General features: G+C 49.1%; 1 protein-coding gene across 5 annotated transcripts in view; it reads left to right on the top strand.

The window, feature by feature from the left end:
• The window catches only part of GDPD5 (glycerophosphodiester phosphodiesterase domain containing 5), a 101,448-nt gene that overhangs the window by 61,568 nt on the left and 24,103 nt on the right, over positions 1-15,777 (top strand). For all 5 annotated transcript variants that reach the window (XM_063419301.1, XM_063419304.1, XM_063419302.1 and 2 more), the window contains exon 3: positions 12,702-12,805. In XM_063419301.1, the coding sequence (XP_063275371.1) occupies positions 12,702-12,805 (104 nt within the window). The remainder of the gene's footprint in view (positions 1-12,701; positions 12,806-15,777) is intronic.

The raw sequence follows: 15,777 nt of genomic DNA, 5'->3' as shown, positions 1-15,777 counted from the left end.
GTGTCTTATAGCAAATGTGCCTTGATATAATTAGTCATAATTGAGAACCAGGACTGCTTTAGCTGTTGATTGAAAAATTAGGCATTTTTCTCACCAGCTGCTTCTCACTGAAGGAGTTTAGATGCTCTGAGGAGCACGGAAAAAACCCAACCCTGCCAAAGGCAGAACAAGTTCAAGGCCATTCCTCCCCAAAATTCCCTTTCTCAGTGGTACAAACCTGTGCTTGGGGATTGTGATGACAAAGCTCACAGAGGTGACAGATGACTTTGCAGTGACTCTGCAGGTGACTTTCCTGCCGTGGCTTTTGCTGCACAAGCAGTTTTGCTCTTGCAGGAAGGAGGAGAGAAATGGTCTGGGAAGCTTTCTTTGCAGGGGAGGTAAAAATTAAATTACTGTAAAATTTCTTTACTATGCATTTATCATACACTCCTTCAGGTCCAGGATGTTTGTTGTGATCTGAACAGAGTAGGAAGAGAAAAAATTGGTTCTGAGTGTGGTCAGCAGCCTTTAGAGCATTTGATGTCCGCCAACCCATGACACATTCCTATGCTTGGAAATCTTTTTATCAGCATCTATCCTGGATGTGAAGCCACAAGCCACATTTTCCACTGTCTGTAAAAGCCCAGGCTGCAAACCAGGGGTGCTTTGGGAATTCTTCTCCTGCATTCTTCCCCCAGTGGGGATCTGCCTGGTCCATCCCTGTCCTGGCCACCACAGGGCCTTTATCTCAGCTCTCTGAATTCCACGTTGGGTTGTGCAAAGAGATGGTGTGACAGCAGTTTGCTCACCCAAACTGTCCCCAGTGATGGACTGGCACGTTTTTCCTGGCGTGTTTTACCACCAGTGAGTGAGGGAGGAGGGAAAATCTTGAGTTTTGGGTTATTTTGAGGTTTTTTGAACCTCCAGAGATTTCCCTCTTCAGGTTGTCTTCTGAAAGGGGAGTGGAAAGTCAGGCTGGCTGTGTTTGACAAACTGGAGTGCTGGGAGGTGCAGGAGCAGCACTTGGGCAGATTTGTTATTCCTGTGCCACCTTCCATTGGAGGTGCTTTAATCAATGCACAGCTCTTGAAGAGAGGGATAATTATTCCCGTTTCCACAGAGCTGAGAACAGCAGCCAGAATAAAATGCCTTTTCTGGAATGGCAGATGATCTTCTGGTGAGGAAATGAGCTGAGTTTTCTCTCCAAAGAGCAGCCATCCAGGGAGCTGCTTTGCTTCCAGGGGCACTCACCAGAGAACCCAGCAGAGATTCCTGGGCTGGGCAGGGGGGATTCTGCCCCTCTGCCCCTGTGTCAGGTGAGAGCCCACCTGCAGAGCTGCCCCAGCCCTGGGCCAGCAGCACAAGGACCTGGAGCTGCTGGAGAGAGCCCAGAGGAGCCCCGGAGCTGCTGCAGGGCTGGAGCCCCTCTGCTCTGGAGCCAGGCTGGGAGAGCTGGGGGTGCTCACCTGGAGAGGAGAAGGCTCCAGGGAGAGCTCAGAGCCCCTGCAGGGCCTAAAGGGGCTCCAGGAGAGCTGGAGAGGGACTGGGGACAAGGGATGGAGGGACAGGACACAGGGAATGGCTTCCACTGCCAGAGGGCAGGATTAGCTGGGATATTGGGAAGAAACTGTTCCCTTTGAGGGTGGGCAGGCCCTGGCACAGGGTGCCCAGAGAAGCTGTGGCTGCCCCTGGATCCCTGGAGTGCCCCAGGCCAGGCTGGACAGGGCTTGGAGCAGCCTGGGACAGTGGGAGGTTTCCCTGCCCATGGTCTATTCCAACCCAAACCATCCCGTGGCTCCATGAAATATTAAATTTGCTCTGATTCTGGAAAGGTCACTCAGAGTGTTCCTCCCTTGGGAACTCCTCACCTCCCCGGCCACATCTCTTGCTCAAAGCCGGCCTTTGTGCTTTTGCTGCAGATGCTCCAACTCCAGCTCAAGAGAAATAAAACAGATTTAATTGAGCACAGCCCCTCTCTTGGGCTTGGCTCCGTTCAGGGCTGCCCTGGACAGCAGCAGGGGATGCAGCAGCTGCGGGCCCTTGTTCTGCACAGGCACTGAGACATTCCTGGTTTTCAGCAGAGCACTGAGGCTCCTGCTCCTGCTCAAAACACGATGGTAACAACTTGTTCCTCTTGTCTGCATGTTGGCTGCTTGCCTTTGAGCCATGGTGATGGGGACTGAGAGGAAAGAGCTGCAGGGGAACCCCTGGCTCCTGTCCAGACACGCATGGCAGGGTTGTTGTTACATAATCCAACTTTGCCATGCCAGAGTTTATAAACATCTGCGGAAATGCCCGCTTGCAACCACAGTGATGTGAGTGTGATGTGTCAGAGCTGCTGGGAAGTGGGAAGGGGACCTTGTGCAAGGCAGACCTTTCATCTCTTCGCTGCAGCTTTTATGGGTCTGTAAAATTTGCTTATTTTAGCCCTCGTTTTTTTGCCTCCCAGTGGTTTCTGAATTACACGAGCATTTAGACACCTACTGCTTTATCATTTTCCTTGCTGCTGTCCTCAGCTGGAGACCAGCTGACCCTTCAGGCAGAATTGCTGGATGATCAACCCTTGCAAATGCTTTTTTTAGTGTGTGTCATTGCCTGTCACTTTTGCCACCAATGGAGAGAGAAGAAAGAGCCTCTGTGGGTTTCCACGTGGGGACATGTTCTGGTTTGCCTTTTGGTGTTGATGCCCCTGGTTTGGCTTTGTCCTTCTGCTTGTGGGCCAAAGTGGCCTCTGTGACACGAGGGGGCTCTGGGGAGGGCAGATGTCACCTGCTGTGGAGGCACCACAGGCTGGTGCTTGTTGGTCATGCAAAGCCAGGTTTTCCTAGACCCAAACCAGGTCTAATCTGGGCTGTAATCCAGGGAAAATGGATATTGGTACCAAGAGTGGCACCCACTGCTTCTTTTCCTGTCAGGATTTTGTCTTCCAGCACTGGCTGGTGATGCTCTTGCCCTTTCAACCAGCACAGAAATCCTTGGTTCGTTTTTGTTTATTTGGTGCCAAGCATCATGACCAAATGGTATTTTTAGAACTTGTCTTGCAGACATTTGCTGCCAAGGGTAAGATGCAAGGGGAAAATTGTCCAAGGAATAAATTTACTGTCTGTTTCTTCTCCCAGTCCAATCTTTGCCCTAGGATCTGTTTTATATCTATGTCAGATTATTGAGGATATGTTATGGAACATTTTTACGACAGAATTGCTGTAAACAATTCTGAAATGCAGTAATTCTCTTGATATAGGGATAAATATTCAGGACTCCTCTCATCCACAGTTCTTCCTATAGAGCTGTGCTTATTAACCCCACAAACAGTCAACAGGGACAGCTGGGGGCACACCTGAGCCTGAGCTGGGCAAATGGCAAAAGCAGTGTGGGGCCAGGACAGGAACAGGATCAGTGAAGGCAGACGTGGAGCTGTTTCCCCTGGCACTGAGTGAGGGGCAGGGTGGTTGGGTCACAGCTTTGCTGGGGATTTTAGAGACTGCAATCTTTTCTAGGCCTGGTATAGGGTCCAAATGTCCTATTTCCACCTGCAGCCAGAAGCTGACCATTAAGGAAACACCTTCCAAAATCCCCAGGATGTGCACAAAATGTTCCTCTGCTGATAATTTTTTTTTTTTTTTTTGAGTTTTCTTGAGTAAAATGTAATACTAAGGCCATTACATTCAATAGCTTTCATTGGCTGTTTTCTTAGGTAGATTATATAGTATTTTTGGTTTTTGAGCCTGCTTTTATTAAGGCTGTTTTTAATCCTAACCCCCCTGCCCCAGGACGCTGGTGCTTTAATTAAAGTGAACCGTCAGCTGAATGCAAGTCGACAACATCTCGTGCCTTTGCAGAGGACTGTCAGGAGGCTGGGATAAGTTAGCAGGAATAACACCCTCAGGAGGCTCTGAGGATGGAATCCTCCTGCTGCTTGATGCTGATGAGAGCTCAGCAGGGATGCTGTGCCCAGCAAGGTGCCCCACTGCAGGCAAGCCTTGGACCTCAGCCAGTTGGTCTCTGCAGGAACCATGGGCTGTATTTTTTTTTTCCTTCCCTAGATGAGGCTCATCAGTAAGGACTGAAAAATCCAGACCTGTTTAGTCTGGAAAAAATAACTGTCTCCCCTTGGCCTGCAAGTATGGAAGTGTTTGTTAAAAAAGGAGGTTATGGTGCCCTGTTGGCATCAGGAATGGGTTTGGAATACTGGGCTCATTCCAGGAGTTTGTCCAGAAGCACTGGTTATGTTGGCAAAATCCAGTAGGTTAAAAAGGTGTTGTCAGGAGCTGTGGAAGTGGAGTAAACCGTGCTGGGGGATAGACTGGGGATCCCCTATCACTCTCTTCTGTTTCCTCATGAATCAGAGGCTCCCTCGGGGATTTTTGTTTACCTCTGCCTTGAATGAAAGAGGGAGGACGTAATTGCCGGAGGCAGAGCTGCTCCAGGACGTGATTATTGCTGCTGAGAGTCCCCAGGGGCCTCTGATGGCCAGGAGAGCCCTGGCTCCAGCTGTGCCGCGTGTCTGGAACAGCACAGGAATTCCACTGGTGCCAGTGCGTGGGGAGGCAGGGGCAGGCAGGAGTGGGTTATCCCTCCGTTTGGATCCCTTTATCCCTCTCCTCACTGTTCAGGCAAGGAAAACTCAGCTTTGCTCCCAGCTTTGCAAACCCTGGAGCCTGCAGGGAATCAGCCCTGCCCTTTCTGGTTGTGTTTCTGGAGGCTGGGAGCCGGAGGTGTTTTACAAAGTGTAGCAATGATATTTTTAGAGATTTGGCTCTCTTTTAGTCACATCTGTTGAGCTGCAGTTCGGCTCCAGCAGCCCCAGCAGGAACGCATATTTCAGGAATATGTTCTCCGCCACTTTCCGTGACCTGCTAAATGGGATTGTAAATGGAGCGTGTCACAGCTCAGAAATCTCATTCATGGCCTTTCCTAACAAGGTGTGCAGAGAACTATTAGCACAGTCTTTGCCATAATCAAACAAGATGTGCCTGAGATGACTTACTTTAGGAAACATCTGGTGAAGTGTTGAAGCCTCAGCAGCCAGAGCAGCAGGGCTTTCAGTTCTTTGCTCCTTGCTTCAGACCCCATTTCTTCCTTTTTCTTCCCGTTTCCGTAAGGATTGACTGGTGCCTCTTATGCAAGACCACAGAGGTTACCGAGGGATAAAAAACCTTGGCAGTGTTTCTGAAGTGAGCAGACTGGCTCAGATTGGTTGTGCTCCCAAATTTATCCTTCCAGTCACTCCATCTGCTGCCTGGAGAGGGGTTGTAGCCACTGGGGGAAGGCAGAGAGTTGAGGATGAGGAGCGAAAAGCAGGAGGTGGAGGAGGAGCTCAAGCAGAGCTTTGGTTGTGATTGTTGGACCGAGAGGAGACGAAGCCTTTGGGCAGATTTCGAAGCCCTGTGGGAGCTGCCTGGTGCACTGTGGAGCTTTGCAGGCTCCCCCTGCTCTCTGGGGATCCTGAGTGCTCAGTCCAAGTGAGGGTTGGAGGGCTGATCCCTCTGCTGCCTGTTAGGTGAGGGAATTTCAGCCCATGGTTCTGCCCCAGGTGTGCATGAGGCCAACATTTGCTGCTCAAGTGTACTGATCTGCTCACTTCAATGCCTCAAGTCCTTGGAGTGCAAGGTGCTTTCCATTAGTTCCAGCAACACGAGACGGAGCTGCTGGCTGTGCTTTGGGCAGCGAGGGCTGATTGCACCCTGGGTTGTTACCGTGACAGTGCTGCATCTGGGTTTTCCTCTCCAGGGACACTCGAGGGGACACATCTGAGCACTGAGAGCTCCCTGTAACTGTGGCAGGCTTAGAACAGGCAGAAGTGAGCCCACTGAGGCCATCAAAGTGTTTGGAACAGGTACCAGGAACAGAGGAGGAGGGGCTGAGGGCTGGGGTTGTGGGAAGAGAGGATTTGGCTGCTCTCAGCAGCTAGGGAGAGAGTGACTGTAGAGAAGGTCACAGAATTGTGATTTTTTTGGTGTTGGAAGGGACCTCGAAGATCATCCCATTCCAAGCCCCTGCTATGGCAGGGACACCTTCCACTGGGCCAGGTTGCTCCAAGCAACTGAGATGGCCCTTGGCAAGAGGCAGTGGGGACAGCCTCCATCAGGGGAAGCTCCTTTGGACAGAAGGGAATTTGTTCCCCATGAGGGTGGTGGTGAAACCCTGGAGCAGAAGCCAGAGGAGGGTGGGAATTCAGAACGAGCCACTGCTTTGAGGACTCTGTGTTCACATACTGAGAGTTAATAGTGAAAATTTGTAACTTCTCCTTAGGAGCTAAGGTGTTCCCATTGACCAAACACTCCAGGTGACACTTGCTTTTGGTGATCCTCAGTTTCTGGTTCTGTTGGGAGGTGGAGTAATCTTGCATCCTCAGAGATGATTTAATAACTTGCTTGAAGATCATCTTTTGTTTGTTTGGATGAGGACTGATCGGGTAATCCCGAAATGAGGAATTGTGCCGTCAGTTTTTCCTTTGTATTTGCTGGATAAATGTTAGCTCTCCTCCTTTCCTCTCCAAGATAATTCTGATAAATGCCTACAGCAAATTGATTCTTGGAAATGCCAGAAAACAGTGGAGTGCAGACTCCTTAATAAACTCTTTGCTGGATCCAGGAGTGAATTAAGATGGTCTGAGAACACGCTTGAGTGATGATGGTGGTGCTGCAGTGCAACTCCATCTCTTGGATCTGCTCCTGAGGTAGAGAGAATTGTTCAGGACTGGCCATGATCCCTCAAAAACCTCATTCATTTGCTCAAGGCAGTGCCTGAGTGGTGGATCTTCAGGGACACAAGGAATGGTTTGCACTGCAGGGAGATAAAATCTTTTAGGCCTTGCTGCATGCATTTCCAGGTTGGAGGGTGTGGTTATATTGGATATCTCTGAGCGTTGTCTGCACATAAAACTTCCAGCAGGGAGGTTTACAGCACAGAGCTGGAGGAAGGTTCCCTCATGGGATTTTGTTTGTGTGGTCACATCCACGTGCTGCTGTTTTCCATCTGCCTGTCCATGCCCTGCCCAATGTGCTGCCAGTTTTCCTCTCAGCAGAAATTCCATCCTCAAGCCAAGATGCCCTTCAGCAAGAAATTGCTGTAAAATATTAGGTTTTCTCTAAAAGGCTTCTGTTTTTCAAAAATGGAATTCTTCTGATTAAAAAAAAAATGGAAGAGGAGCGGTAAGACATTGTTGAAAAGCTTCTTCCTGTTCTAGTTAGAATTTTATTTAGTTATTTAATTATTTTAATGAATGAACAGGAGATTCACTGTGCTCAGGAGACAGAGGGGACTGAAAGCCATGAATTCCCAGAGGCACTTTGGCTTCAATAAGAGCCTTCTTCGTGGTGGAGGACTGGCAGCTCCAGAAACAAGAGGGTCAGCTTCCTTCTCCCCCTCTCTCCCCCTTTTTTTTCTCTTTTTTTCCACCAGTTTTTTCCCCTTTTTTTCCCTCTTCTTTTCCCTATTTCCTTTTCTTTTTTTTCTTTTTTTTTTTAATAAAAAGCATGCCCCAGTTACTGCACTCACCTGACTTAAACTTCTACACAATTTTAGATTTTCCCCTCTGCCCAGTCTCAGTGGTGGCTCCTTGTAGAGTCCACAGAACCACAGAATGGTTTGGATTGGAAGAGCCTTTAGGATCATCTTGTTCCAACCCTTGCCATGGGCAGGGACACGTTCCACCAGACCAGGGTGCTCCAAGCTGCTGATGTTCTCTGGTTCTCAGTCTTTTGGAGAAAATACCTTTTAGTGAGGAAGATCCATTTGCTCTGAGGTGGAGCTCCTCAATTCCAAGCACCCACAGCCTCCTCCCTGTATTTAAGGTGGAATCGTGGTTTTTGGGGTGGAATCTTGGTTTTTGGGGTGGAATCGTGGTTTTTGGGGTGGAATCTTGTTTTTTTGGGTAGAATCTTGGTTTTTTGGGGTGGGATCTTGGTTTTGAGGGTGGGATCTTCATTCTTTGGGTGCAGTCTTCTTTCTTCGTTCTTTGGGTGCAATCTTCTTTCTTCTTTCTTTGGGTGCAATCTTTCTTGGGTGGGATCTTTCTTTGGGTGGACTCTCTGTGGCTCCAGCTGCTCTGGGAGAGCTTTGGGCATGGCGGGTTTGACGTGATCCTGGTGCCAATCCTCACACTTGGATGTGAACCCAGGAGGGGATACCAAATCCATCTGTTCCCATCTGAGCTGTGCTGGGATGAACTGCAGCACGCTCCAGCAGGGGCATTTGGGTTCCTTCAGGACAGCTCCTGTGGATGCACACGCTGGAAGGGACCCAGCTCCACCCACGTTGAGGGAGTGTTTGCTGTGAGCTCATCCCCGTGGGAATGCAGCCTGAATCCATCCAGCATTGGCATTTCCTCAGACCTGTTCCCAGTTCAAAGCAGGCTTCTCTCTTTGCAGTTCCTTCTGAAGCTCTCTGTGGGATCTGGGTGCCAGGAAAGGATGCTGGAGGCGTGGAGGAGGGGGTTCTGCTGTTTCATCCCAAGGCTGGGAGGCGTAGGTGGATCTCAGGGATGCTAATCCTGCCTGGGATGAGCTGACAAGGACTCCAGCAAGCAGCACAGGTGCAGGATGGCATTTCAGGACTGGTGTCAGCTGGGGTGACTCCAGCAGCTTCCGTGGAGCAAAGCCCTTCTGCTCTGTTGGCTCCATGGGCTGTCAGGGAATCAGCTGGCTCTGGCCTTGGATTTTCTTGGCTTTCATGGAGCAGACCTTGAGCCAAGAGTGTTGCACTGTCCCTGCTTCCCAGCTGGGTCCAAAGGAAGTGTGAGGGGGCATTGCAGCAGCCTTGGGGACTAAATGTGGCAGTAAATAAGGAATTTAATACAGTCTCACATGTTGAACCCTCTGTGTTGCCTGCAGGCCTCAGGCAGAGTTTGGGACAGACCTCTGATAGAGCCAGCTTAATTATGTAATTTAAATCAATCTTAATTATAAATATATTGAATTTATTTATATGTCCTATCACTATATAAATATTAATTATATTACTCTTAATATATAATATGAAGAATATTAATTATATGGTTGAACTTGATGATCTTGGAGTTCTTTTCCAGTCTTTCTAATTCTATGATTAATAATCCTATTTAAATATTTAAACCTCAGGAGGAGGGGCACATGCAGTGGTAACCACTTCAGATCAATGCAGTCTCACCCTGGGCAGTCTTGACTTTTGAGATCTTAAGTGTTGCTTATCTGCTCTAAGTTCAGATCACATTCAGAATCCTGATACAGTGCTGATCTGCTTCTTGAGAGGAAAATGGGCAATTGTGGTTTAAAGGCTTGACAAGGAATCATGAAGTAGATATCAAATGGACAAGGGTGTGGCTTCTCTGGAAATCTCTGGAATTGTGTTGTGTTCAGCAGGGAATTTATCGGGGAATAGGTCTGGCAGGCAAATCATGGATTTGTAGAATGGTTTGGGTTGGAAGGGACCTTCAAGATCATCCAGTGTCACCCCTGCAAGGGGCAGGGACATCTTCCACTGTCCCAGGCTGCTCCCAACCCTGTCCAGTCTGGCCTTGGGCACTGCCAGGGATGCAGGGGCTGCCACAGCTGCTGTGGGCACCCTGTGCCAGGGCCTGCCCACCCTCCCAGGGAACAATTCCTTCCTAATATCCCCTCTCTCACTTCCCTCTGGCAGTGGAAGCCATTCCCTGTGTCCTGTCCCTCCATCCCCTGTCCCCAGTCCCTCTCCAGCTCTCCTGGAGCCCCTCCAGGCCCTGCAGGGGCTCTGAGCTCTCCCTGGAGCCTTCTCCTCTCCAGGTGAGCACCCCCAGCTCTCCCAGCCTGGCTCCAGAGCAGAGGGGCTCCAGCCCTGCAGCAGCTCCGGGGCTCCTCTGGGCTCTCTCCAGCAGCTCCAGGTCCTTGTGCTGCTGGCCCAGGGCTGGGGCAGCTCTGCAGGTGGGCTCTCACCTGGGCACAGGGGCAGAGGCTAAACCTGTGTTGGCCCTGCAGGTTGGTTTTGGCAGAGGATTGATTTCTAGGGAACCTCCTCTAAAGAAACTTTTTTTAGATAGCCTGGATTTCCTGGTCAAAGGATTTCTTTAGTCCACAAATGGTACCATGCTGGGAAGTGTCTCTTGGCATATGTGTGATCATCTGGAATGAAATAGGTGAGAAATTCCTGTTTCTAATCTAGGAGGTTTGGCTGAATTGAGGAAGTCCTTGTAGGAGGGGTTGGTGGGAGTGTGTGTATAGTTAAACCTCATAACATCTCCTACAGATCCCACAATAAATAAAATAAACTTCCTGAGCCTCTCTGCTTTCCTGTGCCACTGCAGTAAATAATGCTTTGTCTGGCTTGGGGAGCTGCAGCAAAGGAGACTGGCAGAGACTTCAGTTAACCAAAACTAATCCCTAAATTGGAAAATCTGTCCCTTGTGATAGGAATTTCAGTGCTGTTTTAAACAAGATTAAATCTTCAAGCACAAGAGTGGGTAAATCCATGAGGCAGCATCACAGGTGAATCAAACATTGGCTTTTGTGCAGCAAATTCCTTTTATATATGGTTTGGGTTTTTTTCCCAAGACCTTTAACTTGGCATGAGTTTTGCTCCCACCTGGCATGGGGTGGGGATTGGGGATGTACAAATGTGGTGGAGAATCTGTGTGAAACAGTGATTTATTTATTTATTATTAAGGATTCTGTGATTTTAATGAAAGTTTTAAGAATCGGCAAAGTGTAGCTTGGTAAAATGTCTCTGTCTTCATTAATTTCCTTTTGGGGCCCTTCTGACTGCGTCTGTTGATCACTGAATCAGAGAATGGTTGGAAGGGACCTTAAAGATCAAATATTCTGTGTTTCTCTGAAAGCCCACTGAGAACTGTGCCTGAACTCCCTGAAGGGTGCCTTGAAATAGAAGATTTTGCCTGGGTTTTCACAAAACCAGCAAGGCATGGCAAGGGCACCCTCAAGGGCAGACCCAAAATAGCTTTTGGAGAGCTTTTGCCACAAGCTCTGCTGCTTGCATGTAAATAAGGGGGGGGAATTATGCCTATATATATGGGAGAAAAGAGCTCAAAGGTTATTTAAAATGTTTTCCTTGGCTTGTTTATCAAATCAGTGCCTTCCAGTGCATGAATATCAGCAGAGCTCAGCCCAGAGTGACCTTTAAAAAGCTGGAGGGTGGGATTTTTGTAGCAACGTTGGCCTTCAGCATAAAAGGTACCTAAAACCTCCCTTGCCCTGGAAAACCTCAAATATGTGTGGGAATATAACCCATATTTAACTTTTATGTGCGAGGAGGCGTTAGACCCAAATGGAGAGGGGGAAAGAAAATCCCAACAAACAATGGGGAAATTGAGGTTTGAGATCTTGGGGATGCACAGACAGGAAGGCATCCAGAGGGAGGGGAATGGTTTGGGTTGGAAGGGACCTCAAAGCCCATCCAGTGCCACCCCACCATGGGCACGGACACCTTCCACTGTCCCAGGCTGCTCCAAGCCCTCTCCCACCTTTGGAACACTCCCAGGGATCCAGGGGCAGCCACAGCTTCTCTGGGCAAAATTGGGTGTCTTGATTTGGGTTATACAGCCAAGAATTTGGAATTTCTGGCAGAAAACATCATTTTTGCACAGCAAAAATGAAATAATTCCAGCCCTTTTTAATGCCTTCTTTTGGATTTTTTTTCTATGGTGGCGGGTGCAAGGAGGAGCTGTATCACAGGATTGGTATCCAAGGTGATGCATATTAAAAAATAGTCAACACCAAGTTAAATAGGTAACTCCAGCCCCTAGCATGGAAAGGGAGGCAAAACCTAGTAGTTTTTAGTGCTTCTGTTGTCACTATATTGGTTACATTGTTTTGCATAATTAAAAAGCCAAGAGAGTTCTCCAGAGAAAAGAGCATTTTCCTAAAAGATCATTGTGTGCTCCGGGTCTGGAAGGGAATGGTAGTGGCAGAGTTGCTCATAGTCTTTTCCAGTCTTCATCCTTCCTTGCTCGTTGCGGGAAGAGAGGATCTGTTGGAATATTTTCCGTGCAGAATTTATTTCGGTGTTTTCCTGGTTGAAATGAAAACACGTGTGGACGGTTTAAGGCCAAGGAGTAAAACCAAGCAGGAGCCCAAGGAGCTGGTGCTGTTGAGAGACAGTTTGAAGACACAGATTGGTGTCCTGGTGGTTTGGGATTTTGGTACTGGGGCAGGGGCACTGAGCAGGTTCATTTGAGGGATTTCTTTGGTGTGTGTTGAGTACAATTTGAAGTGTTCATGAAGGCTGAATGCTGGTGCTAGTGTGGTCTGTTTGCAAAACACTTGAAATATGTAGTGGTGGTGTGGAATAAATGTTGGGGATGGGTGGTTTGGCTCTGCAGGATGTGAGCACCTCAGGGGAAGGAATAAGGAGTAGGAACATCCCTAATCTGCTGTGGGATCTTCACTGTATGATAACTGCTTAGGCTAAGCCCAAGGGAGGGGAAGATTTGTGAGAAGGGAAAAGTTAATTAAACAATTGCCTCAGAAAAACCTCACCCAAACAACCACCAACAAAAACCCCTCACCAAACAAAACCCCAGCTCCATATCCAGAAATGTCCCCTCTTCCCTGACAGCTGAGAAATGCTCTTCCAGCCCTCCATGAGATGAATCCACATAAATGACCCCTCTGCCCAGGCCTGGGGAACGGGCTTGCATCCCCCAGGGAGCAAAGGTGAACTCTGCCTTTGGAAATGCCTCTTTGCTCCACTTAGCCTCAACAGCTGGGATCAAGTGGGCTCCTGTGGACTCTGACTTCTCTTTGCCTCCGCAGTGGGAGCGCCTCTGGTTCCTCATCCTCACCTCGTCCTTCTTCCTCACCCTGGTTTGGTTTTACTTCTGGTGGGAAGTTCACAATGACTACAATGAAATCAACTGGTGAGTAGAGCCTCCCTTCGGAAATTCGGTTGCCATCGTGCACCAGCTTTGGATTCACCTGGATCCTTTGCACAGAGCTGTAATGGTGGTGAAGGGAAAATGTGGGGGGAAGTGGGACTGAAGGAGGGCTGCTTCTGCCTCATCTGTGTGTAGATGTATCGTGGCCTCCCATCTCCACTTCGTGGCTGGGTTTTTTGTTTGTTTATCTTTATGGCTGGCTGGATTTGAAAGTGACTGAGCAATTTGGCTGCAACCATTCCACAAAATATCCATGGCAAAAATTCAGCCTGGAGCACATGGGTGTGGAAAATATTATACAAAGTTGGAAGGAGCTGAAAAGGAGCTTTGCAGTGGGATGTGCTGGAATTTAGGGTGTTGCCAGCTGCCTCCAGTGCTGGAAAGTATTCTCCCTTTTATTATCGGCAGCATCTTGCAACATTTTGACAGCACCTTGGGCTGTCTTCTAACCAAACTGCTTTGACATCATCTTCTTGTCAAACATAAGATGTAAAGTGCATTTTAAAGCACAGTGGGGAGCTGATCCCTTAAATAAATCATCTGCTTTAGATGCTGGAGCTGGGTGAGGGAGAGTGTTTACCAACATGGTGATGTGAGCTGGCTCCTCTCAGGAGAAAATGGGTTTTTTCTCTTTGCTCACACCCTCACTGTGAGAATTGAAACCATCACCATGTCTCTGGATTATTTGTAACAGCAGCATGATTGAAATGCCTTTTTCAGAGTGGTATTTTGGAACCCCTCTCTTCTTCAGTTTGTGCCCTCAGTAAAGGATGTGATTGCTCCAAGTCCGCCCCAGTGCAGAACCAACTCTGAGTTCAGGGGTGTGAAAGGGCTAAAAACAATCCCTCAGAAATTAAGGAAAGCCCTGGGAATGCTGTGAATGGGCCCTGCACCTGCAGTGCTGCCAAGCCTTGGGTCCCCAAATATTCCTGCAGGAATGGGGGGAGATGTGCAGGTCTGCTGTGGATGCAAGAGGCATTTGGGATTTAAGAGGTCTGGATGTCACCTGCAGCCCACAGCCCTGTCCCTGCCATGCAGCCAGGGTGCTGGAAGCACACCTGGGCTGGGCACAGCACTGGGAGAGGATTCCCTCTCGTGCACCACAGGTCTGGAGGAGGCTCTCCGGATGGAAAGCAGCATTTTCAGGCACTGCCATCCAGTGCTGAAAACGGGTCAGTGCTTCGTGTGTGCTGTAACCCCAGCTGGATCCCTGCTCCGCACACTGGCACCAGGGGTCGAGCAGGGTTTCTGGAAAACAGCTGTGGAAAGGCTGGGGAGGAGGAGGAGAAGGCAGGGTGAGGTTTTAATTACAGCCATGCCAGTTCCAGGCGAGGGAGAGGAATAATTTCCATTGGGTCTGTGCAGGCTGAGCCTGACCCTCCTCCCTTCCAGCACAGCTGCATGGGCCCTGTGAAAACAGAGCAATTTTAGGCCAGACAGCGTCTGAATGAGTTGAAAGCATCATTTTATTCCCAGCAGGGCACTGAACCTGTTTCTGGTGAGGCACAGTGAGGTCCTGGTGTTTAGAAACAGCACCTTTGCTGTTCCTCTGTCGTTGGCACTCCTGGGTGGTGTTTTTGGACGAGGTTTCTTTGCTGCTTGCTCCTGCTGCCTTCCTCTCTGCTCTACTGGTGTATTGGCAAGTTGGGAGCTCCCCCAGAGGAGGGGAATGGCTCTTTGGGGCAAACAGCATCTCTGCACGGGGCATCCAAACCGAGCTACTGCCAGCGCCTTCCGGAGGGACTGGGAGGAGGAATTGCTGATGTTGGTGTCAGGGGCTGCTGAGCTTCCTCCTGCCCTCCAGAGCTCATCCTTGGCAGCTCTCCTAGCTCGTGCCACCTTCACTGAACTCCTTCAGCCTGTCCCACCAGGTGAAGAGAGACTGGAGGTGTCTGTCCCAAGGGAGGGACTGTTCCAAGGAGGGCCACTGCCAGCAGCAGAACTTCCAGCTTGAAGCCTGGATGAAGATTTCCCCCTCTCTGGGACTTGTTCCAGCTCTGCACCACCCTCCGGGAGATTTTTGAACCCAGACCTCTGAGGGTCTTTCTCCTCTGCCACCCTTGAGGAGGTTTTTCATCCTTTTTTACCTGCATGTCAGGCAGCTTGGGCAGCAGTTGGGTCATTTCAACTTGTAAGGACCAAAGGACCTATTCTGGGATTGAAATGAGCTTTAGAAGGACAAGGCAAAATTGTGCCCCAGCATGTATTGCTTCAAGCTTTTAACCTTTTTGTTTTTTTCCTCAAGGCTGAATATCAGCAAGGTCCGTGTTAGTGAAGGTGGTTTGTGCCTCTGAAGTAAATTTAATTAAAAAAAAAAAAGCTTCTGGCATTTCTCTTTTTGGTGTCTACACTTGATTGCATTATAGTTGAGACCTGCACTGTCTGAGGTTGGTACTGCACTGAAGGCTTCACTCCAGCTCAGGCAGGCTGTGGGGGAGGCTGTAATTTGTGAACCTGCCTGTGCTCCCCCTGGAGCAGGACCCTAAATGCAGGTCTGTGTGGCACATGTTTTTCTCCTTGGTTCTGGAGAAAACTCATCTGCTTCATAACTGCCATGGACCCAGCAATTTAAAACAATCATTTCCACATCAAGTGAAGGCCTGGTGCTCTCAGAGGGGCATTGAAGGAACATCAGAGCAAAAACTTAAATGGACTGAGAGCTGAGGAAGCTCTGGGGGTGGCATCAACCAAGACTTCAGAGGTGCCCTCTTTCCTTTCTTGCCCTTTTTTCCCAACAGCAGGTCTGAATCCCTGCAGATCCCTGGTTCTGTGCTCTTTGGCTCCCTGAGCAGAACCTGGACGTGGGCCACGCCTGTTGAGCCCAAGGATTTGCTTTCCAGCTCCCACAGGGGAGCTTTACTCCTGGACAGAATTAGAATCAGAGAAGAGCCTGAATTATATCATGGAATCCAGCTCCTGGCTCTGCACAGGACAGCCCCAAAAATCACCCCAGA

Source organism: Prinia subflava, chromosome 25 (genome assembly GCF_021018805.1).
Source record: "Prinia subflava isolate CZ2003 ecotype Zambia chromosome 25, Cam_Psub_1.2, whole genome shotgun sequence".
Lineage (NCBI taxonomy): Eukaryota > Metazoa > Chordata > Aves > Passeriformes > Cisticolidae > Prinia > Prinia subflava.
This window is presented reverse-complemented; position numbering and strand designations above follow the sequence as displayed.